This window comes from Cucurbita pepo, chromosome 17, assembly GCF_057944985.1.
Source record: "Cucurbita pepo subsp. pepo isolate OVF chromosome 17, ASM5794498v1, whole genome shotgun sequence".
Classification (NCBI taxonomy): domain Eukaryota; kingdom Viridiplantae; phylum Streptophyta; class Magnoliopsida; order Cucurbitales; family Cucurbitaceae; genus Cucurbita; species Cucurbita pepo.
Window position 1 is genome coordinate 10600872 of NC_141814.1, and position 24724 is coordinate 10625595.

General features: G+C 36.4%; 5 protein-coding genes across 6 annotated transcripts; 4 read left to right on the forward strand and 1 right to left on the reverse strand.

Moving 5' to 3' along the window:
* Positions 1 to 448: 448 nt before the first annotated feature.
* Positions 449 to 6172, reverse strand: LOC111778822 (protein MLN51 homolog). Of its 2 annotated transcripts, XM_023658802.2 has the most exons (13): positions 5275 to 6172; positions 4426 to 4528; positions 4135 to 4337; positions 3951 to 4021; positions 3189 to 3875; positions 2748 to 2862; positions 2202 to 2324; positions 1618 to 1670; positions 1476 to 1521; positions 1259 to 1329; positions 1105 to 1181; positions 918 to 1006; positions 449 to 817 (listed from the first exon to the last, which is right to left on the reverse strand). In XM_023658802.2, exons 1-10 carry the CDS (start codon positions 5814 to 5816, stop codon positions 1302 to 1304), a joined length of 1971 nt encoding a protein of 656 aa, XP_023514570.2. In that variant the 5' UTR covers positions 5817 to 6172; the 3' UTR covers positions 449 to 817; positions 918 to 1006; positions 1105 to 1181; positions 1259 to 1301. The 2 variants fall into 2 exon arrangements, with proteins under 2 accessions (XP_023514570.2, XP_023514567.2); XM_023658799.2 differs by having other exon boundaries at positions 3189 to 4021.
* A 1760-nt stretch (positions 6173 to 7932) lies between these two features.
* On the forward strand, positions 7933 to 9235 carry LOC147787648 (uncharacterized). The gene is made up of 2 exons (XM_087119231.1): positions 7933 to 8561; positions 8635 to 9235. Exons 1-2 carry the CDS (start codon positions 7933 to 7935, stop codon positions 9233 to 9235), a joined length of 1230 nt encoding a protein of 409 aa, XP_086975357.1.
* Positions 9236 to 13013: 3778 nt separating this feature from the next.
* LOC111778785 (uncharacterized) lies at positions 13014 to 13603 on the forward strand. Its single transcript, XM_023658760.2, has 2 exons — positions 13014 to 13239; positions 13316 to 13603. The coding sequence occupies exons 1-2, from the start codon at positions 13083 to 13085 to the stop codon at positions 13540 to 13542; spliced, it is 384 nt and encodes a 127-aa protein (XP_023514528.2). The 5' UTR covers positions 13014 to 13082; the 3' UTR covers positions 13543 to 13603.
* A 5691-nt stretch (positions 13604 to 19294) lies between these two features.
* LOC147787649 (EPIDERMAL PATTERNING FACTOR-like protein 5) lies at positions 19295 to 20266 on the forward strand. The gene is made up of 2 exons (XM_087119334.1): positions 19295 to 19532; positions 19890 to 20266. The coding sequence occupies exons 1-2, from the start codon at positions 19439 to 19441 to the stop codon at positions 20177 to 20179; spliced, it is 384 nt and encodes a 127-aa protein (XP_086975460.1). The 5' UTR covers positions 19295 to 19438; the 3' UTR covers positions 20180 to 20266.
* Positions 20267 to 21316: 1050 nt separating this feature from the next.
* Positions 21317 to 23523, forward strand: LOC111778275 (uncharacterized). The gene is made up of 2 exons (XM_023657997.2): positions 21317 to 21604; positions 23175 to 23523. Exons 1-2 carry the CDS (start codon positions 21349 to 21351, stop codon positions 23312 to 23314), a joined length of 396 nt encoding a protein of 131 aa, XP_023513765.2. The 5' UTR covers positions 21317 to 21348; the 3' UTR covers positions 23315 to 23523.
* The last annotated feature ends 1201 nt before the right edge of the window (positions 23524 to 24724 follow it).

A 24724-nucleotide genomic window follows, 5' to 3' on the forward strand; every position in this document is an offset into this window, starting at 1 on the left:
CAATTGAAATTCCTTTTTTTAGCTTCACCACCCAAATATTCTTTGAAACAGTCAAAACCACATCATTCTTATTCTTCTTCTTCTTCTTTTTTTTTTTTTTTTTTTTTTTTTGATTCCATTTCAATATTAGTCATACCATTCGTTCCAAATTCATTTTTATCAATAATAACAATAATTTTCACAAGAAATTTTTTAGATTCTTGTCTCTAGTCCGCTAGAGCTATGAAATTATTGATTCATGTAACCAATTCGTGTAATTATTCACAATAGTTCTCTTTTCTCGTAATAAGAAATTAATATTTGACGATTATAAAAGTGATAGTCGCATTGAATCATTTTTTAAACGAGTTCGGAGTTCGGATGATTGAAGGCTTGAATCTGATGGAATCATAGAATAAAATAGAATATGATCAATATTTTCATAAAAATGAATCTGAAAAGGGTAAAGTAAATGCAAAATGGAATAGCAGTGGTGTCTCATTACTCAATAAATACAAACCGGAATCCGAGTAGTGTGTATCCAACATTCATTACAGAAATCAGGCACAGAAAAATAATAGTCGACCACAGTGGTAACAATAATAAGGTAACAAACAATCAAGCTTCTAAACCAAAGCCACTATCATATTCATATTATATATAGAATTGACAATAATCAAACTCCAATTAGCACATAGCTGCTGCTGCTGCTGTTGGTGGTGGTGGTGGTGCTGCTGCGCCGCTGCTAAACAAGTTTCTTCATCACTTCTCATTTTTCTCATATTTGGGGAAGCCCTTTCTCACTTGCTTCATTCACAAACCAAACCATAAGAAAAATCTGCCACCATGTAGTTCAACCAACAAACATAATTACTTCTTTTTTGTGTATAATTTTCAGCGATACACGCTAGGAATTCAATCGAACGACTTGACCTTACCGCAACTTAAACAAGGGTAAACCCACACATCAAGCTGAAAATACTGTTGTTCTCAGATTAACGGCAGGGGAGGAGTTCATCATGGTTTCCTGCAAGATGAACAGACAAACAATATTTTATCCATACCGTCTGTCTCTGTTCGTATCTTCTAGCCAAACCAAGAATAAAGAACCAACGGTTGATTTACCTAGTACTTATTGGAACTATAGCAGCCCAAAGTGCTCCAGAATAAAGCTAGAGATCACAAAGGGCATAGAAGAAGGCCTGCAAAATATCAAATATCCCCAGTTAGAGATCAGCACATGAGCAACACATAGAAGTTTGGTTCATCGATTGCAGACCTTTGCTTATTGGAATAGGCTCCATCACTTATGCTTGCTTACTTCATTGACCAAAGTTCATCTCTGAATATCTAAAACGAGAAAAGGAAAGAGTCAGAGTTTTACATCAATCTGGATATACATCTTGATATCTACTATTGAGCCAAGGCAAACCCATTATGATTTCAAACCTTCTCTTCTATTGGTAATCGAGAATAGACGGTATATCTAAACTTACCTACGTGGCTTATTTTGTCGCTGTCCAACATCATCATTTTCAAGTTCTGCAAAGGAGAAAGATCAGTTGTGCCAAAACCATGATGCCATGTGATAAACATAGAAAATCGGTCATATTCATGTACAAAGAGTGACAATCTTACCATTCTGTGAAGGCTTTGCCTCGTTACTGGATTTGTTTGTGTTATTTTCTTTGCTGCGGAGAGTAGAAATGATCAAGACGTAGTGATTATATGCAGCATAAAAGGACCCCCAAACAAAACATCGCATATGCAGTAAGTATGCGATCAACATGTGTCGAAGAAGATAAAAATAAATAAATAAGCAGTATTTCGCTTCCCTTTCTTTAGTTTGCCTCCATTTTTTTCAGGCTTTTGTTTTTGTACGCCATTGTATGCTTTCAATATTTTCTCAATGAAAGTTTGGTTATTCATCAAGAATAAAATAAAATAAAATAAAATAAATAAGCAGTAAAGGAAGTACTGACAAAGCCCACCGGTATTTTAGAAAAGGCACCAATGAACTATGTATCCACAACATAATTCTAAAAATAACAGAGCATGCAAAGTAAATACTTTATTAGCTTTCCCACAACACCAGAGTGCCATAATATGACAATCTAAAATTTGAACTATGACACGCCTCAGTAAAGTAACAGCACAAACAAAATGATAACATAAGACAATTTCGGCATCAAGAGTTATCAAACCAAATACAACATACTAACCTCAACGTTGCCACAGATGATGTCTGTCCTGAGGGTCGAGCATGATAAGAACCATCAACAGCAATATAAGGCGAACAATATGTAGCTCCCAGAGCCCCAGCTGCACCAGCCAAAACTGGTAGCCTGAAGAATATGAAGCTCCTTAAATTAGAACCACTAACCGGCAGCAGGGTGGTGAAATAGATTTTTCAGAAGAATATGGAAGAAGAGAAACTGCATGGAGCCTGATAAAGAGACTTCTTAATCTATTCTATCCCAGCTCACTCAAGTCACACAAAACCAATTTGGCAATGCCATCTAGACAATGAAAAATGTAAGAATCAAAATCAAGGGTTCACAAATCATTTTAGATACAACGACTCCCAAACAATATTTGACTGGGTGTTAGCCAATATATTTCACCTTGTCGTTAAAAAATTCCAGTTCACAGTTTATCAAAATATTGCAAGAGCAAGATCAACAGCATCATCCACCCAGAGCACGACAAATTTATGACATGCAATATAACATCCTCAAGAAAATGACATTTAGAAAAAGAATCCACACCATGTCATTTCTGAATTTCCCATGCCAAGTTGAGGCTGGGCAACATATCCTGGAAATGCCATGCCAACTGCAGGAACTCCAATGCCACCAGGATGCTGACCTCCAAATTGCATAACTTTACATATAATCGACGATATAAGTAATAGCACGGATAATAGAGAAATTGAGCAAAATAGAAAGTTTGACAGGAAAATAAAGGAGGAAAAAAGAAAATAATATCTATGTTTTAATACATTTTTAATGGATCGGCAAAATTATAACAAAGCAAAACTACTTTTATAGTTCATAAACTCACAGGAACGTTGCACCATACCAAACAAAAAGTAGATTTTAAAAGGAGTGCTATAATCTTGAAACTGATCGAAAGTACAAAGCCTATCCACAAGGAGTAAACCCATACAATTTCCCGTAAAGTTAACAGTAATGTGAAGTAAACTTTACCCGGCAAAAATGCTGGTGTATGAGGAAAGTTCTGATCTCCATGAGTAATATTCATGTTCCCAGAGGTTCCCATAATCTGAGCCCCACTATAAATAAAGGAACCTGCACCAATACCTTGTGCCATACCTTTTCCCTTTCCAACCAAAGCAGTTTTCAATTTGCTTGATTCTGAATAAGAATCCGCCTCTCCAGATCCAGATTCCACTGAGTTAACTGACAAAGCAGTTTTAGGTGGAGATGAAGATTGAGATCCACTATCAGGTCGCTGACCCAACTGCTGGACAGGAACCTGAACAGCAGGTTGAACCCGATTTTGACTAGGAGTTCGTGTTACACCATGTGATTGAGTCGGTAAAGAGACCTTGTTAACTTGGCTATGGAGTGATGCAGGAGGGTAGCTGGTAGATCCTACACCAGCACCCCTTCCCTGAGGCCTAGATTGGGGAATCTGAGCATTACTGACCACTGAAGAACCAGAATTTGTCTTAGATGAAAGATTTCCTAAAGACGGATTGGTTGAATCATTTATGTAAAGCCTGTCCATAGCAACAGCATCAACTACATGCCTTCCATCCACCATTACACTTGATTGTGGCATAGAGCGACTATCACCATACATATTCTTTTCAGGAAGTCCAGCTTGTACTTCACTTTTTTCCAGTTTAAGGATGTTTTTACTAGACGTCCCTGAAGGGTAGAAAGGCGGAGAAGCAGAATTCAGGCTTGATGCAAGGACATGTTTCCTAACAGAGACAGGCTCACCTTCTACGTTTGGAGGTGCCGAGGTTCTCCCTGTATGATTGTGTAATGCTCGTTCAGGAGGCTTAACAGATCTGAAGTCATAGGCAAAATGGACATGCTGGATGAGTATGTATCCATGAGCTACAACAAAAATTGTTACGAGTAGAGGCTATTAAAATTCATTTGCAATCATTGATTTACTCACTGTTTATCTTGTGAAGGAGAGGAACGGATATTGTTGTCTGTTGTTGATTCATACCGTCTAGGTCCTCTTCCTCTCACAACTTTAGGAGCATCGTTTTGGGTATTATTTTTATTGTATGCTCTAGATCTGTTACCTCGAGCATAACCGTGATCCATGCCTCGGCTTTTACCTCGACCTCGTGGATGACCCTTGGAAGTTTTCCTCTAATATGGTAAGAAAAGAACACATTTGAGAGAGAGAGAGAGGGAGAGAGAGGTCATGCTTTTAGTGCATGCAAAAACAAACCATTACCTCCCCACGATGCCTTTCATGCAAAGTAATTTCTTCAAACTTGTCATGGCCCCATTTCATATCATCCTTGGACTCCCACAGCCTCCTTCCACCCTGCATTCTCCTACGGATTATTTCAGACAAAAGAAGATAAAGATAAGTGCAGTTAGAAATAGGTTACACCAAAAAGTACGCAAAGAGCTTGAATTAGGAAGGGTGTACAAGAAAATATGCGGGGGGACAATCCAGTTCTAGGAAAAGCAATCATGTCTCATAATCCATCATTTTTTCTCCATCTTCAACAGGAAAACATTTAAGTCATTTAAGTCCTCATAAATTTCTTAGAAAATTGAAATTAGCATCATGAAATAAATTTCTGTATTTTCCCTGCAAATCTCATAGTAATCCATGTCCAAGAAAGTGATAGAACTGCTCATAACTGCACTGGATCATCAGATCACTCGCCTTTAGACATCATTTCATAACCAGGAAAAACAATATAAAGTAGACATTCCATGGATTTATATATGCTGAGAAGTGTCCATTTCTTTAAGAACAGTTTTAGAGCACAATTTCGATCTCATGAATCCAAGAACATAAAACAACTAACGGAACATGCAGATACATTCTAGCTAAGATAAATACTGCAGAAAGTTGAAAATTGAAAAAAAAAAAAATCTCGTTCTAATGAATCGAACACCAATTTGTTAAGAATATCCTTAATTATGTTCACAATTTTAGCAACATCATAATGTCCCAAATCATAAAAATAAAAATAAGATAAAACAGCATATGAATGATAGGTTAACCTTCTAAAAATAAAAACTGGACTGGTTTTTGTCCAAACGGGAAAGAGAACAAAAACTATACCTGTGTCGACCACCTGCATTGTCCCTGAACCGATCGTCATGCATATAGAAAGCCCCGGCAGTGGGAACAGCAAAGGGCTCGTTCACCTTCTTCTCCTCACTAAATTCCCCTTCTGGATTCTCCTCGGGCAAATCACTCTGTCCTTCAGCTAACGATCTTCCATCATCGTCCAGCTCCTTCACCGCATTGCCGGAGGCGGCATCCAGTTCTCCATGACCATCCAACTTCCTATCCCTATACCTCACCTCATCCTCCTCTTCGCCAACTTCCTCCCCTTCGTCAACGTCCTCAACTCCTACAGCAACCTCGTCTTCGTCTACTTCTTCACCCAATTCGTCCTCATCGTCATACTCCGCTGCTCCACCCTGTCCATCGGAATCATCCGAATGAATCCCCACCCTCCGGATCGTCCGCTTCCCTTCTCCTCCTTCTCCTTCCCCCTCCTCATCATCGCTTGCCTCCCGCCTCCGCATCGCGAGTAACCGCTTCGCTTCTTCCGGATCACTCTCATAATCAACCTCTTCTTCAGTCGCAGTAGCCATCAATCAACTCCAAAACGGGAAATTTAAAAAATAATAATAATAATAATAAAATACAATCTGAACCCTCACCCTTCTGATCACAATCAGTTCCGAGAAACACAAAACTTCGTCAAGAAATCAAACAACAACAGATCCAAACTCCTCAAGAAGACTTAAAACGGACCGAATAAGAATTCGATAAACCTCGGGAGAACTTGAATTGAAAACTAAAATCCCCATTAGAAGGAAGTGAGAAAAAATCCATAAAATTAGTGATTAAACACTACAATTGCGGTTGAAATCTAGGGTATAGCTTCGGCAGGAACCCTAAAATTAAAGACAAGGTGATAGATAGACAGTCTACGGAAATTTTGAGAAAAGACCGAAGCTGGAAAACGATTTCTTAATAAGGAATTGTTGGGAAAAGGGCAATTTGGTAAATGTGACACACTAGGAAAGGTAGAGAACATGAGATGTGAAAAATCTAACCAATTAGAAACCGCCACGTGAGCATCTTGAATAAGTCTGTACTCAAGTGGGGTCCACTGTTCAATTAAACTAATTTTAAAATTGAGTTATCCACATTACCGGAACGAGAACTACCGGTAAGTACCTTACTAGAGCGAAACGATTCGTGGGCTTAGGCCCGATATGTCGGTTCGGGTCGACCCAATGGACTGCCAAAATTCCTCTCCCATATGAGGAGGAAAAAAAAAAAAAAAAAAAAAAAAACTTAAGTGAGTCGACCCAATTCTAGGTTTAGGTCGCTCACGACCAGGCAACTTATGCTCAAGTTTCTAGCCCTTATTTGAGAAAAAGATTTTAGAAAGTGAGGTAGAGAGATTTTGAAAGAAAAATCGAGAAATATTGAAAACGATATTATATGACATATAATCAAAAGGCATCACAACTATAGTACATTTTGAGGCGAATCAGGTCTGGCAAGCCTACACATGATTTCGACAAACGGTCATAATACAAAATAATCAGAGGAGGAGTTGACAACTAGTCACACTCCCCTATAGTACATTCTGAGACATTTCATGTCTACCGGGCATGACATGATTTTGCCCAAAAGTCATACACTTATAAAAAACAAAAAATAAATTATACACCATGAAGGCAATAAAGGAAAGTGATAAAATAATACACAAGAGTTTCAACATGTAATGGGCATGCGACTATAGGTAATACGCCTTAGACAAGCATGACTGTGACACTAAGCTCGCTGATTACAACGACAAAACCCACTTCTTTTCAAGAGTGTCTCAGTAGTATATTTTAATTAAATCTTAAAAATAAAATAAAATATACTACTGATCAAATAAAAATATTAACTGATTACGAATATCTAGATATATTCCATAACTAATATATTCTCCAAATATTGAGTGATTAAGAATATCCTGACTAATTCAAACTAGCAATAAGTTGCACTCAAAGCCTTCCTTTGTGCAAGCTTATTTATTAATAACTACGAGAGCCTTACGAAAAACTTCAAACTTCACTTTAGCAAGTGCTTTAGTAAATATGTCCGCAACTTGTTCATTAGTAAATGATGTCATTCTGACCAATAATTATTAATTTTTGAAATTAGAGATATCCATTTAACTTTAGTAAGTTTATGAAAAAAAATGAAAGACCAATAATTAATTTAGGAGAGAGTGAATTTATGGGTTAGAAAATGATGTCATTATGATGGCCATTTTTACCGTTTAAAAAAACCTATAAATTAATTTGTTTTCAGTGTACAAAGCAGCACAAGTAGAGTATTCAGAGAGAGAGAGAGAGAGGGTTTTTCGGAATTCATTGTCTCTTTGTCTCTCCCCTTGACATCTACTTCACAGTTTCGTGAGTGTTATTCTAACACATTGGTATCAGAGCGAGCTTTTATTTTCAACAAATTGGTATTAGAGTCGATGGCGAATATGATGGGACAAATGCTGCTACTTCGATTAACGAAGACAAACTACGAGAATTGGAACATCCAAATGAAAAGCTCTTCTCGGTTCTCAAGACGCATGGGAGGTGGTCGAAGAAGGTTTCGAAGAACCAAAGGATACCACGGGTTATACGGCGGCGCAAAACAAGGCGCTAAAAGAATTGCAATCAAAGGATAAGGTAGCATTCATTATACATGTTGTTCCGAGCTGTTAATGAGTCGGGCTTTGAGAAGATTGCAAGGGCAACTACTTCAAAAGAAGCGTGGGACACTTTAGAAAAGGTGTTCAAAGAAACCGACCGAGTCAAGCAAGTGCGTCTCCAAACTCTGCGTGGCGAGTTGGAGAGCATGAAGATGAAGGAGTCAGAAAATGTATCTGACTACATTACGCGCGTACAGACCATGACAAATCAACCAAATCGAAACGGAGAAATGTTACCCGAGACGCAGGTTGTGGAGAAGATCTTGAGGTCGTTAATTGACAACTTTGAGATTGTTGTATGTGCGATAGAAGAGTCAAAGGACCTAGCGACGTTCACAATCGATGAGGTCGTTGGTTCTCTCGAGGCACACAAGCAACGTAAGAAAAAGAAGGAGGAGACACTCGATCAAGCGCTTCAGACTAAGGTATCAATAAAGGATGAAAATGTACTCTACTCTCAAAATATTCAGGGTAGAGGTTGTGGAAGTCGTGGGAATGGTCGAGGTAGTCAAGAAAACAGAAATGAAGAAAATTATAAAGAGAAGAGACAGTCGAGCCAAGCAAATTGGCGTGGAAGAGAACACAATCAAAGATGCGGTCAAGGATATAATTCCGACGTCCAGTGTTACAAATGTCAAAAATATGGCTCACTATGCAAATAATTGTAACTCCGAAAAATATTACAATTGTGACAGAATGTGGCACGTTGCAAAAGCTTGTCAAGCCAAAAAAAAGGTGGAAGGAGCAACCAACCTAGCCTTGGAAGACGTAACAAATGAAGGTCTTCTCTTGATGGCTCAAGATGAAGAGAACATCAACAACAACACTCTGTGGTACCTCGACTCAAGGGCAAGCAACCATATGTGCGGTCACGAGTACCTATTCAAAGAGATGCAAAAGATTGAAGATGGTCACGTGTCATTTGGAGATGTGTCCAAGGTGGAGGTCAAAGGCCGAGGTACGATACATTTATTGCAAAAGGATGGTGTAATGGGGTCAATCCAAGATATTTATTACGTACAAGACCTCAAGACCAACATATTGAGTATGGGGCAACTCACAGAAACAGGTTACTCGATATTCTTAAAGGACCGCCTACTACACCTGAAGGATAAGCAAGGGCGTTTGGTTGCTCGAGTCGAGATAAGAAGAAATCGGATATACAAATTGAACTTAAGAAGCATACGAGATAATTTTAACAGGAAAAGCCCACATTCTAAGCGAATCAACCTAAACCCTGAACTCTCGACATCTCCTTCGCAATTTCGTAAGTGTTATTCTAACAAATTGGTATGAAAGCTAGATTTTATTTTCAACAAAAATAGGTCTACTTCCGTCTTGCTTCGTCTTATAAACTTGTGTATCCACTTCCCCAGATCAAGAGCACCAAGATGTGCACAAGCGGAGAGTACACTAACAAGCGTAACATCGTTGGGTGCCGGGTTGCCTGAACAACTCAATTCCATCTGCATAGTTCTCATTCTGTGCATATCCAGCTATCATTGTGTTCCAAGAAACCACATTCCTCATTGGCATATTCTCAAACAGATGGCGTGCTTCTTCTAAATTGCACATCCTTGCATAGCCACTGATCATCGTCCACCAGGACACCAAGTTTTTCTCCATCATCCCATCAAAAACCTCCTCTTTGAACCGCGCTCGATCTGTTCAGGTTCTCAAAACCCCTAATTTCTTGAGAAACGAAGCAAAATCATGGTCGGACTCTTCCCAGAAAACCCTCTTCTCAGAAAGCTCCGAAGACGGCCCCAATTCTCTCGACCAGCCTGCATCAGAATAGGCATCGAAATTGTCCGCCTTCAATTTCCCATCCTTAGCCTACTTTGTCTTGAACCTCTTAATCAAAACCTCCAAATCATCCACGATCTTCCAAGTATCATCGAAGACGATACCATGATTCGGCGACAACGCCCACACCGCAATCCTCTGCTTCTTCTGCAACTCCAAAGCTAATGACAAACAGTTGTAGGCTTTAACAGCTTTGATTCCATCTGATTGAAGCTTTTCCACTACTGCTTTGGCCGTTAGGAATTGATTTTGGCTTTTCCTTGCAAGGGTGAGGATTTGAGTTTCAGAGCTCATTTTTCAGTTTTTCAACAAGGGAGAGTGTCTCTGAAAGTTGTGTTCTTAAATAATCCATCTCAACTTTTGCCGACGCAGTATGTTACTTTGGGTTTGGCGGAAGCCAATGCAGCAACATCCATTGCGTGCTACTTCTGAACAACTTCGAGTTCGGACTCATATGCTCGATTGTGATCTTGAGAAAGTTTGTGCAGTTCTTGAACACGATCTTCCTCAAAAGCTGAGAGCTCAAGCACCTGCTGTTGGGGTTCTTCAAGCTTTGCAGACATACCTGATAGTTGTTTCTTTGCTTCTTTTGCTTCCTGCTGGGTTTGCTTTTTGTGTGATTCAGATGTGCTCCATTGATCACTTGTTTTCTTAAGTTCCTCTTGGAGTTGAGAAAGTCATGATTCCAATTCAGCCACTTTGCTAGGCCCTTTTACTCTTCTCTTGACAATGTGGACGAACATCTGATAGAAGAGTTTCGTTTTCAGTTGCATGATGAGAACAACCAGAACCGACAATCCATTCTTCATTGTAGTCTATAAAGGCATGAGCATTTGCAGAGATATCATCGATGATATATAACTGAAGTCACATTTGTTGGCTAGTCAAGAACCTCAGTGGTTAAGCATCGTTCCCAAATTGGATATGAAGAACTTTGACTTTCATGTACAACATTTGCTTCTGATTCCTGCAATTTGGCTTAATATGGCCTGACTTTCCGCAACGATGACACGCCACTTTCACCCAACAATCTCGTTTAAAATGGCCAGGTTTTTCACACTTGTAACAAGCTTTAAATGGCTTTTTTGACGACTCCTCACTTCTAAATTGATTCACATTGCTTGATGAAGGCTTTGAATAAAAATTCTATCTCCTTTGTTATTTGACATACAACACATATTTTGACTTTGGAGAAAACTCGTTGCTGCTAGTCATTTGCTTAATCAAACCTTCCTGATTAGAAAGCAAATTCTCCAATGGCTTTACCCACCCTTGTATCGAGGAAATAAATGGCATAAAGTTTTTTCGTAATCCACGAATAAGATAACGTCATCATCGAGCATCACTCACTGGCTCCGTAGCATCTAATTCTGAAATTTTAGAACACAAAATTTTCACTTTCAAGAAATATTTTCAACAGAAAAATTACCTTGAGTTACCACAGCTAGTTCATTCTCTAGAAATTGCATGAGATGTATTTTTCTTAGTGAACAGCTTTTGAAGTGTTTCCCAAACTTGCTTTGGTGACTTTAAATCACGAACATGATCAATTAGTGAACAGCTTTTGAAGTGTTTCCCAAACTTGCTTTTTGAAGTGTTTCCCAAACTTGCTTTGGTGACTTTAAATCACGAACATGATCAATATATTCTTTACTAATCAAAGTTCAGTAAATAAAGGTTTTCCACATCAAAGTTCAGTAAATAAAGGTTTTCCACATTTGATCTTCCATTTTCGGCATAATTCAGCATGTGTAGTATTTGCTAGAATTTCTGTGTCATCTCCTTCCATTAAACCCTACCAATCTTGTAGATAAGATTCCATAATTCCATACATAATTTTCAATAATTATAATTATTGCCCACAGGCTTTTCCATAGCTATACTCAGAATCATTTCCACCGTTCATCTGGTTGAGTAATAATATCAAACCCTTGGTTACCAACTTGGCTCTGATACCAACTGACACAATATCTACGATTAAAAAAAGAGTATAAATAGCGTTCATCTGTTGAGTAATAATATCAAACCCTTTGTTACCAACTGACACAATATCTACAATTAAAAAAAAAAAAAGTGAATAGATCTAAAACTTCCACATTCATCTTGTTGAGTAATAATATCAAACCCTTAGTTACCAAAAAATATTATTATTCAAGAAAACAATACAAAGTTATATGAGAAATAAAATTGGGATCGAAGGTTCAATCTCCATTGATATTCAGTAGGATACAAGATACCAACTAATACCTCAAAAAAAATATAAACTAACTAAATCTTGCAATACCAACTAAATATTAATTGATTATGAATATTTTGACTAATTCAAATTTCAAACTAGCAATAAATTGCACTAAATTCTAACATAATCTTAGACTAAGTTATGGGCATACATTAGGTATAGTTTCGAAGTTTCTCCGATATGTGCCCATCAATATAGGCCGCCATGTCTCTTAATCAAGCTCAAAGGACGTGGAATATTGCATCGATTCTCTTACCTACATACTCCACTATAAAACGGTGTGGTAGAATTGACATGAAAACTCCTTACCTATCCTCCGTCCCATCCCAATTCCCACCTTGCTGAGACCCAATCACTTATTTTCTTTGTAAGTGTGTGTGAGATCCCACATTAGTGGGTGAACGAAACCTTCTAGGTAGAAACCTCTCCTTAATAGGTACATTTTAAAATCTCAAGAGGAATCAAATAAGACAAAATCTACTCGCCTAAAACCGTTCGAATTTTATGAAATATTATTAGATTTATGAGAATGTTTTTCATTTTTTTTTTAATAAAATGGAGATTGAAATAGGAGGCATGTCTTCGTCTCGCCCCTAAATATCTCAAGCACTAATTGTCAAGTATTGGACACAAAATTAAAAGTTTAAAAAATTTGACGTCTAGAACGATGAACCAAATATTAACACAAATCCGAAATTAGGGAATTCAAACCTTTGAGATTAAAATAGAAAAGATTTTGTAGGAAAGTAAACACACAACAACACATCATTTGATATTTACCCCACAAATTTGACTGCCGAGTCAAAATCAGTAAAAACCCAACGAATCAACCAACAAACCAAATCCGATAAAATTAGAAAAAACCCAAAAAAAAAAAAAAAAAAATCAAAATCAAAATCAAAATCAATTCTCCCCTTCAATTATCATTATCCTCTCTTTCTATTTCTTCCAATTTCAACCGTTTTTAGTGCAAAACACAAAGATATATTTCAAACACAAAATTCAAAAAAAGAGGAACACGATCAAGATTAAGATCAAGAACAAGAACAAGAACAATCGTGTTCGACTTATGCCTTTGGGGAAATCTTCATTTTGAGGATGCCATCGATCTTGAACTCATCGAATTTGGTGTTCGCCACGGCAATGGTGGCGTCGAGCACGCTGATGATCCTGGCGTATTTCCGGCATAACAAGGGCGACGGCGCCGCTTCCCGACCGGCCGATGTCCGGATTCTCCGGCCTTGTCTCTGTTCAGGTAGAAAATTTAAAAAAAAAATAAATAAATAAATAATTAGAGAAGAAGAAATTATTGATTATTGCGTTGGAAACAGGTGGGAATAAAGATCGGAAGAAGAAGCAGAAGAAGGTTCAATTTGCAGAGAACGTGAAGAAGAAAGCGACGGAGGCGGAGGAGATGAAGAAGAAGATGACGGCCAGAAAATTGAAGAAAAATAGATGCAGAGGCAGTTTTCAAGGAAGCCAGATGCCGGAGAATCGTGTCGCTCTTTATAATGGCATTCTCAGAGATCGATCTAATAGAATGGGCTTTTCTTACTGAAATACACACACACACCATCACTTTCTAACTAGAAATTATTTTATTTTATGTCTTCATAGTGTTCTTCCATCTTTATTTCTCTCTAACTACAAATTTATTTATTTATTTAATTTATATTCATTCTTTCATTTTTCTCATTTATTTTTTTCCTCAATTGCTATCCCATATTCTCCGCGTAATACCGTCAACTTCACGGTTTTAAAAACGCCTCTGTTGTTTTATACCCTTATAAGCAATGTGAGATCTTATAATCCACCTTCTTTGGAGACCGAGTGTTCTTACTGGCGCACCACTCAATGTTTGGCTCTGATACTATTTGTAATATCGTGAGCTAAACTATTATAAATTGTATTAAAGCAAAACTCTGAGCGGTATGCCAATGATGAAAACGTTGCGGACAGGGATTTTGGAAATATTTTTTTAAAGAAAATTATCGGTATAAAAAAACTAATGAATGATTTTTCTTTTTTTTTTTTTTAGCCAAAATGTATAATGTAAAAAATATAATGTATAACATATTCAATATACTTTAACAAATGAGACAAATAGTTGGTTAGTTGAGAGGGGAATTAGACGCGTATCCACACCCATACTTTAACCGTGGTAGGGTTCACAGACTTTCTGTCGAACGCTAACGGGTCAGGTTTGTGGGAATTCCGAGGTGTGTAAACTTACTAGAGTTAAATGGATATCTCTAAAAAAAAAAATTTAAAAATTTATTTTTATAATATGTACATATGTAAAAAAGTGTAGATTTGACGGTTTTGAACAAATATAATGAATACCTTATTCGAACTATATATTAAAATTTTTTAATAATTAACTTATGAGTAACAAATATAATCTTGTTTATTTACAACCTTCCATTAAAATAATTGCAAATATAATAATTATTTTTGTTAAATAAAAATTTGATTCATATAACTAAACTTGGATTATTGAAGAAGATTTATTAAATTTTTAAAAATGGTAAAGATTATATTTTCTATTGGAATCATGCTCTTAACTAAGTCTTGTTAGTAGAATTTTGGGGCATCGAACAAAAAAGTCATGGACCTCAAATAGTCATGGTAGACGTTGAAGAGAAGTTTGCCAGGATAAGTGTATGGTCGTTTTTAGTTTGAGGGAAGGAAGGACGGTTGGTCTGACCAAAATCTTATATTGGCTAATCGAAGAAAAAATCATAGGTATATATGCGATAAATTCTATCTCTATAAATACGCGGTGTTTTGAAAAAATCTAAAGTTAACTTATGAAAATTTATGTTCAAAGTACAAAATATACTACAATTAACGAAGAGATATTGTCCTAAACAATGTACGCACAACCTTAAAAAGTCGAGTGTAGTCGTGCAAGAAATGGTAGATTTTCGGGTGGATGCATGGGAACAAGAAGGGCTGGCTGGATCCTAATCTTCTCTTATAACGGTTCAGATCCACCGCTAACAGATATTGTACTCTTTGAGCTTTTTCGCTCGAGCTTCCTCGAGATTGTTCTCCTCCCCAATCAATGTGAGACATCACAATCCACCCCCTTCGCAGCCCATCATCCTCATTAGCACTCTTTCCTTCCTCCAATCGATGTGGGACCGCCCCCAAATCCACCATTTTTGGGCCTAACGTCCTTACTGACACACCGCGTCGTGTCTACCCCCTTTGGGGAACAGCAAGAAGGCTGACACATCGTCCGGTGTCTGGCTCTGATACCATTTGTAACCGCCCAGATCCACCGCTAGCAGATATTGTCCTCTTTAGGCTTTTCCTTTAAGACTCCTTCTCGAGACTTTAAAACGCGTCTGCTACGTGAAGATTTCCACACCCTTATAAATTGTGGTTTGTTCTCTTCCCCGACTAAAGTGGGACATCACATCTCCACTTGAGCTCGGGTCCTGTAATTCTCGGTCTCCACTTGGCTGTTCTATGGAGCTTTGAAAGTTTGACGAAATTAAGGACAATTGATAACTGATAAGACAACCATAATCTTTCCCAAATAAACAAATCTGGGAATGATTAAGACTTGTCCTTGTCAGAAATAAGAGATTTGGGCCCATATTCACCAATCAGAACATGACACGTTTCCTTGCTTATGATTACTATTAGTACAGTAGTCTTTTCAATCAATCATCATATCTCATCAAAATCCTAGCCGTCCAAATTGATGATGGAAGCTTCCTTCATCTCAATCCTCACCGTTAATTTCTAGCCGACGTTAACCAATTAAGTAAAAGATCATGGGTATATAAGTAAAACACACGATTTTCGTTGTTGTTAATAAATTAGGGACACGGGAAATAGGTATTTATTCATCTTTGATTGGTTTCGAGCTGAACGGAAAGTTTTCAAGTGAAAAAAGCCGAACAATACACTCGTTTGTTACACAACACTCATTATTCAACTTATATACCAACCTACTCATTATTCAACTTGTTACAGAATACTAGACATAATAGCTACACTAACCGCTAGTAACTACCCTTAACCGATAGTAACTACCCTTAACCGCTAATTACTTCCCTCAACTGACATAACTTGAAATACAAACAGTAAATACAAATAAATTACGGTTAATACAAGATTAAATAAACTAACAAATCATCCCCTTAATCTTGTATTTCGATCTTCACATTCTTACATTCTTCAAATCAATTCTTTCAGTAAACGTCCTAACCATATTCCTTGACAAGCAGCTGACGTCGCCACAATATACTCCGCTTCCCAGGATGAAAGCTGCCGCCATTATCTCCGCCTTCCTTCTTCTCTGTCTTCCTTTCAATGGGCAACTGCTTTTCATCGACAGTTTTAATTACCTGTTCTACTTGTCCGGCCAATGGCTTTTCCTCAACAGGTTTAATTACCTGTGCCACCTCAATTGCACTGCCGGAAACAATGGCCTCCTTCTCCTTCTCTGCTTTCGTTTCTCTGGCGACCTGTTTTTCAATAGCACAGCCATTGTTTCCGTCCTCCTTCTCCTTCTTCTCGCCATCACAGTCCTTCTCTTTTATCTCCTTTACTTTCGCTACCTCCATTGCCACATTCTGGACCTCCGTCACAACGCCATCGCTCTTCTCCTCGGATTCAAACTTCACACCGCCATCGATTTTCTCGCCATCGCTCTTCTTCTCTTCTCGCTTCTCTGTTTTTTCCTCCGATTCAATCTTCACGGAGCCATCGATTTTCTCCTCATCGATCATCTTCTCTGTTTTTTTCACAGACGCAGACTTCACATCTCCACGTCCTTTTATCTCTACAAGTGATCCATCTCCGAACTTCACCGTGCCGGTCACTGACTCGTTCAATTCCGAGAACCAACTACTCAGCATGGGCTATGAAGATGAAGGTCTATTTGCGTGCTCAAGGGGTGTGGGACGCAATCGAATCAACTGAGTCTCTGGATAGTCTTGATGAAAGGAAGGATCAAATGGCCTTAGCAGCTATCTATCAAGCAATCCCCGAAGAGATGTTGTTTTTGTTAGCAAAGAAAGAGACAGCAAAAGAAGCATGGCAGACGTTAAAAACTATTCATGTCGGTGCTGAACGTGTAAAGGAGGCAAAGATCCAAACTCTGAAGATTGAGTTTGAAATTATGAATATGAAGGAGTCCGAGACTATTGATGATTATGCAGCAAGGTTGACAGAAGTTGTTAATAAAATACGTACTTTTGGAGACAAGTTTGAAGAAGCATACTTGGTGAAAAAATTTCTACGCTCAGTACCTCTTAAGTTTCTCGATAACGTCGGGTATTGGAGTGTTACCAGACCTTCCTTTGTTGCAAACTTCGACGACTCTCCTCTCTCTCCAGTGTTGTTATTATTTCTCGGCATGATCTTTGGCATGTAACCAAGCTCTGATACCAAATGTTAGACAACACGAGAGGCAATAAACCAACCTACTCATTATTCAACTTGTTACAGAATACATATATAGACAGAATAGCCACACTAACCGCTAGTAACTACCCTTAACCGATAGTAACTACCCTTAACCGCTAGTAACTACCCTTAACCGCTAATTACTTCCCTCAACTGACATAACTTGAAATACAAACAGTAAATACAAATAAATTACGGTTAATACAAGATTAAATAAACTAACATCGTTGTCATTTTTTATGAAAAGTAAAAGAAACCATGGTTAATTAATTAATAGATAGTTTTTTGAAAAGAAAGTTGAAAGTGAATAAAGTTTTCTGTAAAAGTAAAAATATTTTTATCTTTTTTGAAATGTTGTTTGTAATAAAGCCCATGCAGGCTGCAGCAGTTCCAACAAGAAGAGAGGTTAAAAACCCTTCATTTTGCATCTCTATTCTGTTCCATTCTATTCTATTTACCCAGAAGCTAATGAATGTTAGCAGTAAAAAAGGTAAAAAGTTTTGGGAATGAAAAGAGATCGTTTGGGTAAAAAAGTGTTCAAAGATTTAGGGTTCTTTGGAAATATGAAGAGATAGAGAGAGAGATCTATGGTGTTTCCAATGGTGGAGGAATAAAGTTCCACTAAATTTATTACCATTTCACTCTTCTCACCTACTTCTTTTTTTTACTTTTATAAACCCTAATTTACCGAGATTTGAATCTCGTAACTTACTCGTCACGAGTTTTAAGGTAATTTTATCTTCAAAATGTTTTATAAGTCTTAATTTACTAGTGTGATTGTCAATTTAAGCATAACTCAACTGATTAACACATAATATCAATCAAGAGATTAGAGAATTGAATCTCGTAGTTTGATAATCATGATCGAAATTATGTTTGTTTAAGATAACGACGGAATGGGAAGATAAAAGTGAGGCATTCATTCATTAATTGATGTTGAAGGATTTGTGGAGCATAGAACTTATAATTGACATGTGAAGTTGGGTTTTGAAAAGGCATAAAGATTCCCAAAAGGAAAGGGTTGAAAAGGTGAAAATGGGAAAGGGAAGCTGAAATGGAGCTTCATTTGGCACTGTTATGTGGCAGTGTAGCACTCACTAGCTGCCTGATTCAGTGCTGCTGCCCCTGCATGGGAGAAGCTTACCAACTGACAGATATCTACTTGAACTCCATGCTTTTTTTTTTTTTTTTTTTTTTTTTTGAATGAATAATTTAAAGCATTGTTGTGGGGTTCAATTGGTTGATATATGTAGAAAAGGGTTAGTTTTAGAAATTTGAATCGTGGGTCGAATCTAACGCGTATAAGTTTTTAAGTAGACAAGAAATGAGTTGTTAAAAAGGAGCGGGCGTTTGAAAATAAGAAAGATCAACTAGGGTTTGTTCATGTCGAACCCACCATTAGGATATTGTCTGCTTTGGACGTTTCCTTTCGAGGGTCCACTCAAGCTTTTAAGACGCGTTTTAAAAGTCTTGAGGGAGAGTGTGGAAGGTAAAACTCAAAGAGAAGAATATCTATTAGTGGTGGGCTTGAGTCATACATGAATTGTGAGATCGAGCATCGGTTGGGGAGGAGAATGAAACATTCTCTCACTAACAAGACGCGTTTGAGGGAAAATTCGAAAGGAAAAGCTTAAAAAAGACAATATCTATTTGCGGTAGACTCGTAGTGTCGATAGAAAGTCGGTTTCTTTAAACAAAACATAATTTTGGAAAGATTTGATGGTTAAAACTTGAAAGAAGGGATGAATGATAGATGATGATAATGGAGAAATGGGAGCTCAAGAAACAAGGCATTGTGAGCTTATAATAGACAAGACATGTAGGGTTTGTAAAGTAAAAAAAAACAAGACATTGAAGTGGTCACTTCAGTCATTCACTAACAACTTAAAGTCAGAGTAGCTCAGTTTCCCAAAACCAATCCAAATGCCTTCAAAACCCTATTTTATGTCTCTTCCAAAGGAAACATTTTTGAGCTTCTCATCTCACCTTCACTCCCTTCCTCCAATCACTTCAACCTGCCTTTCTCAATGTCTCTTCCTTCTTCTTCCTTCAAATTGCCTCTCCTCCTCCTCCTCTTCTTCTTCTTCTTCTTCTTCCTCACATTTCTTCCTTCTAAATCAGGTAATTTAGCATCTTAATCAAACCCCACTTGCTTGTTTTGCCATTTCAAAACTTGAGTTTTCTTTATCTTCTTCCCTTTGTTCTTGGGTTTCGCTAGTTTTTAACGAATCGTTTGATGAAAATTTTGATGTTTTAAGACCGATTTAGAATGCCTTAAATGTACATAGTCATTTCAAATACTCTTTTTTTATTTGACACTAATTGGATTCGACCGAGTCTTGTATTGGTTAATTAAAAAAATGATGATGAGTATATAACTAATGAACACTATCTCTATTGGTACGATAACTTTTTAGGAAAATTAGAATTGAAGTAGCTGAGAGTTTCTTGATAAAGTTGGTTTTTTTATTTTTATAGGGTTGTTTTGGTCGAGGAGCGGCGGAGGGGAAAAGGAAACGGGGAATTTGGAGAAGGGTGAAAGAGAGAGATATGTGGTGGATGAACAAAAGAAAATGGTGATTGGTTCAAGGCCGCCGGGGTGTAAGAACAAGTGCAAGAGTTGCAGGCCGTGCATGGCGGCGGCGGTGGTGCCGGTGCATAGGAAGAAATGGTTCAAGGCATTTTTCCCGTCGTCTGGAGTTGAAGATGATAGCTACTATCTTCTCTCGTGGAAATGCCGATGTGGGAATAAGATCTATCAGCCCTAGCACCATCATGGGAATTTATGTATTTATTTTATTTTATTTTATTTTATTTTGATGGTAATGTTATATAATAAATAAAGAGAAGATATTAACTACTAAGGTTAATTCTTTTTTATTTTTTTATTTTTATTATTTGTTCCTCTACTTATTTATTTTCCTAGATTCTTTTTAAGTTTTTTTTACTTATTCTTTTATTTTCTGTATTATTTTTGTAAAGTATATTTAATTGATTCAAATTCAAATTTAAATTATAATTAATAGTAATAAACTATAGTTAAAAAATCAATTATTTTATTCATAAATTATTATAATTATATCTAGTTTAATATAATTTACTTCAATTTTTTAAACATAAATTATAATAAATCATTTATTTAAGAATAATTACTAAAATTTATTACCAAATAAATTAAAAAAACCTAAAATCTAAAGTATAGGTATGAAAATTAAATTAGTTAAAATAATTTTAATAGTTTGACTTAACAAAAATAAAATAGTTAACAACATTTAATTATATAAAATTAAATAATGTATTAAAATTGTTGAAAATAATTTTAACATTTTTTTTTATGCAACAGACTTCTCTAATAGAGGGAGTATTATTTGTTTATAAACTCATGATCATTCCCTAAATTAGCCGATGTGGGACTTTTATCATCCAACTTTTGGACATTTCTTTCTAGAGCTTATGTTCAAAGTGGACAATATCATACCATTGTGGAGAGTCGTGATTACGAACATGGTATCAGAACCATCCTCTAAACTTAGCCATGATAATAGAACCCCCAAATATCGAACAAAGAATTGTGAGCCTCGAAGGTGTAGTCAAAAGTGACTTAAGTGTTTATCAAAGGATGTACTTTGTTCGATGGCTCTAGAGAAAGTAGTCGAGCCTCAATTAAGGAGAGGCTATTCGAGAGCTACATAAGCCTCAGGAGAGATTTATAGTATACTTTGTTCGAGGAGAGGATTGCAGAAGATTATTGGGAGTGAGTCTTAGTTAATTTAGTGATTACGAGGTTTATAAGTGAAGAATACTATCTCCAACCCAAAACCCAACAAAGATTACCCAATGAATTTGGGCCGGCCCATATGGCTAAAGCACATATTGTAAAGGACTAACAAGAAGTGAACAGATACATGGAATCATAGCCGACTTCTCTCTCCTCAGAATGGCATCGCCCTCTCTCTCTACTTCGAACGCTCTCTACCATCCTTCACGGGCCGTTACCGCCCCCGCAATCGCCATTCCTCTCTTCTCAAGCTTCCATGCTCCTCCGGAAATTTCCTTCTCTCCGCTTCATCATCGCCGTTCATCTCTCTTGCTCTCTTCTAATCCCTGTGCTAAATCCGCCGTTTGTACAGCAGCAGTACGCCAGCCTCCGGACTCCGATCCGCCTCCTGACGAGGATCCGATTCGTCTAAAAGGTTACTATTCTTTGCTGGTGTTTTTCGTGCTTAATTCATTTATTGGACTGAACTGCTCGTGTTAAGGCTTAGAAATTTTAGTGCATAGAGCTTGGTTATGTGTTTACTTATTTCTATTTCGTTTTTCCATGAACGGTTGAGGAGTTCGCGTTATCCTTATCCCTATAGCATGCCTTCATAACCGAAAATAAAAATTATTAGCTCCTGAATTTTGCTCGGATTGTGCTATACTGCTAGTGGTCCTTATTTCTCGATTGCTACAACTAATAACAGTGTTATTTATCCATTTGAGTTCTGGTTGTTTAGAAGCTAATCATCCATAAATATTTTTCGTTTTTTTAGTCATCTGGAAATTTGTTCCGCTAGGTCTGCGGATACATATGTGCTTAGCAATTATATCTAATTTTCTCGTGATTTATTTTGAAAGTTTGTTAGATAGAAAGTTCTGCTCAATACGTCATAGATATGTTGAAATCTGAACAGAAAAGAAATAATGGTATTTGGAGTGTGCGATTCATTAGGTTCAACTACTCCGTAATCATTTTTCATTAACCGCGTCAGCAAAGTTCAATTGTCAATTTTAATGAGCAATTCGTAAACATATCTGAGTATAGATGTTTAGCTGCAAATATAAAGCCATTTCCCCCTCCATAACAACAGTTATATATTTGCTTTCGTGCAAGAATCATAGCGATTTCTTAGGATTCAACTTTCCGATTGTAAGATGAAGTGTCTTCTTCTTTTCTAGCCCCTTATCGTATAGCTGCTGGAGACTTTGGTCTTTGATGATGATTCCCCGCTGAAGTTGAAGTTGTTTGGCTTGGATAATTTAGGCCTTTGATAATCATTTGGCTTCCGGAAATTGTGTTTGATTTCTTATTAATTCTCTACTATGAGTTTCATCTTTCTTAACCAAACATTTAAAGTTTTAGCCAAATTCCAAAAACAGTAATATGTTTTTAAATTTTTTTTTTTTTTAGTTTTCAAAACTTGACTGGTTTTTTAAAACATAGATAACAAAATAAAGAAATTCATAGGCCAAAGTAATATTTAGACTTAAATTTCAAAAATCAAACGGTTATCAAACAAGATTTTAATTTTTCTTTCAATTCATTTTTTGACTCCCTTGGCCAAATATTAATTTTGGTTCACGATGCCGAACATGTGATCATTTAGTATGAAATGGGATGAATTGGAAAGGATATTCCGGTGATCTGAGACGTATCTAGGTTTTCTACCTTAAATTAGCGTACTCTTTCCAAACTTCTTTTTTGTAACTATAGCTTCTTGATTATAGCCAATTGGAGTGCTTTTCTGCAGTTTTCTTGCATTCTGGGAGATTGTTAAGCTTCATCGTCTGTATTAGATTAAAACTGTTGGTGTTGGTAATACTCTGAAATCCTACCGAGTCATTATATATTTTTGATGTTAGAACATATTACTAATTTTCTTGCATGTAATTCATATTGTAACTTGTTTGGTCTATTTTGAATTGCTTTGGTCATGCTGAGGTTCTTTGATGTCGATGAACTATGTTTCCTTATTTCTCTTCGTATTATAATTTGAGCAGGTTTTCCAGCAATTTTCTCAAAATTTGGAGACAGAGTACAGATTTTCTTTGCTGTGTTATTCTGGATGTCCCTCTTCTTCTGGACTTCTGCATTGGATGGAAAAAATAGACCTAATAAGGGCTCTCGATTTAGACGATAGTTTCGTAAAAAAAGCATTCTTTTGTAAAGGATTGCAGGTTAATATAAATAGTGTTAAGCTGCTTGATTTTAACTATGTTCAAGATATATAGAAGCCTTAGACGAGGTAGATAAAGCTTGCTCAATTAGATGTTGATACCAAAAGTAAACTGTATTGGAAAGTCCTATTCTGTATCATATTCTTATCAAGTGTCTTAAAAATTTCCTGAATCCTACTCTAATTGTTAACTTTTTTTTTTCCTTTTTGAACCTTGATTTGTGCACATCATCCTTGCGTGGGGCTATGCAAGTGCACATCGTCCTCGTATTGGGTCATGTCAATTTTCTTTGTATCGTTTCAACTTCTCCGATGCCTCTAGAGTGCCAACCACCAATCTTTTTCACTATTAAGTTACAATTTTGTATAGATTGTTCTGCTAGGTGTTTTGTTTGACAGGGATTTGGTTGATGGATGTACAAGATTGTCTACGAGGGTTGCAGTTGAAACATTTGGAATCATTGTGTTGCTTGCAGCATCAGAATGATGGGAGACATGTTTGGTTCTTGAGACAATTAGAAGTCTTTGCCACAACCTGGTTGACACATTGCCCATAGTTATACGTATGGCTACAATTTATTTTTGCATAAAATAAATTTTAAAAGTAGTGGTCAAATTGTATTTTGCTAGGATTCTGAGAAGCTGAAAGTACTTGAACTTAGAGTCAATAGCTTTAAAAAAATTAAAAATTAAAAATTAAAAACAATAAAATTAATTTGTTATTTCTACTGTTACCAAAATTTAGCTAGAGTCGTGGTCGGACCCTTCTCTTGTGTCTTTTATTGACGACATTTGAGGTCAAAAGTTCATTTTTACGATCCAAATATTTTAAATGATAAATTTGTCCATATTTTTCTACCAAGTATCAAAATTTTGAAATGTGAAGTTTATATTATAATCCGACACTTAAAAATTATGATTGAACCTAAATTTCAAATTTATCTCATATTAAAATTATTAAAATTATCTTAATATACACAAGGATTAACATGTTTGAAACTATAAGAACGGTAAACAAAAATTGATTATTAAAAAGATTTAATTAAAATTTACATCAATCTTGTAAGTTAGTCTAATTTGTTATTCCCATATTAGAAAAAGCCTCAAAACAATACACCTTAATAAAGTATATGAATTATGTCAACAAGGTATTTAGAGTAAACTTTATCTTATCGGACATAGTTTCGTCTCAAAATTATGTCAATTTTGATTATAATAAAAAATAATAAAAAAAAAAAGATGAACTCAACTTTTTTTTTTTTTTTTTTTTTTGCTAAATTATATATAAAAAATGTTGAACTTTGTAATTTATCTAATTTTTTAAAAATAATATTTTAGTAAAATTAAATCTCTTAAAAAATTATCTCTACTTCA

What these genes read in the sequence shown, in the direction of transcription:
- LOC147787648 (XM_087119231.1), top strand. Translation starts at nt 7,933, where the DNA reads ATGTTGTTCCGAGCTGTTAATGAGTCGGGCTTTGAGAAGATTGCAAGG. An exon ending in GGATATAATTCCGACGTCCA is followed by an intron (nt 8,562 to 8,634) that starts GTGTTACAAATG and finishes CAATTGTGACAG; the next exon opens with AATGTGGCACGTTGCAAAAG.
- LOC111778822 (XM_023658799.2), bottom strand. Translation starts at nt 5,816, where the DNA reads ATGGCTACTGCGACTGAAGAAGAGGTTGATTATGAGAGTGATCCGGAA. An exon ending in AATGCAGGTGGTCGACACAG is followed by an intron (nt 4,529 to 5,274) that starts GTATAGTTTTTG and finishes AATAATCCGTAG; the next exon opens with GAGAATGCAGGGTGGAAGGA. An exon ending in TACACCAGCATTTTTGCCGG is followed by an intron (nt 2,863 to 3,188) that starts GTAAAGTTTACT and finishes TTATATGTAAAG; the next exon opens with TTATGCAATTTGGAGGTCAG.
- LOC111778275 (XM_023657997.2), top strand. Translation starts at nt 21,349, where the DNA reads ATGGCATCGCCCTCTCTCTCTACTTCGAACGCTCTCTACCATCCTTCA. An exon ending in GGATCCGATTCGTCTAAAAG is followed by an intron (nt 21,605 to 23,174) that starts GTTACTATTCTT and finishes TAATTTGAGCAG; the next exon opens with GTTTTCCAGCAATTTTCTCA.
- LOC147787649 (XM_087119334.1), top strand. Translation starts at nt 19,439, where the DNA reads ATGTCTCTTCCTTCTTCTTCCTTCAAATTGCCTCTCCTCCTCCTCCTC. An exon ending in ATTTCTTCCTTCTAAATCAG is followed by an intron (nt 19,533 to 19,889) that starts GTAATTTAGCAT and finishes TTATTTTTATAG; the next exon opens with GGTTGTTTTGGTCGAGGAGC.
- LOC111778785 (XM_023658760.2), top strand. Translation starts at nt 13,083, where the DNA reads ATGCCATCGATCTTGAACTCATCGAATTTGGTGTTCGCCACGGCAATG. An exon ending in CCGGCCTTGTCTCTGTTCAG is followed by an intron (nt 13,240 to 13,315) that starts GTAGAAAATTTA and finishes CGTTGGAAACAG; the next exon opens with GTGGGAATAAAGATCGGAAG.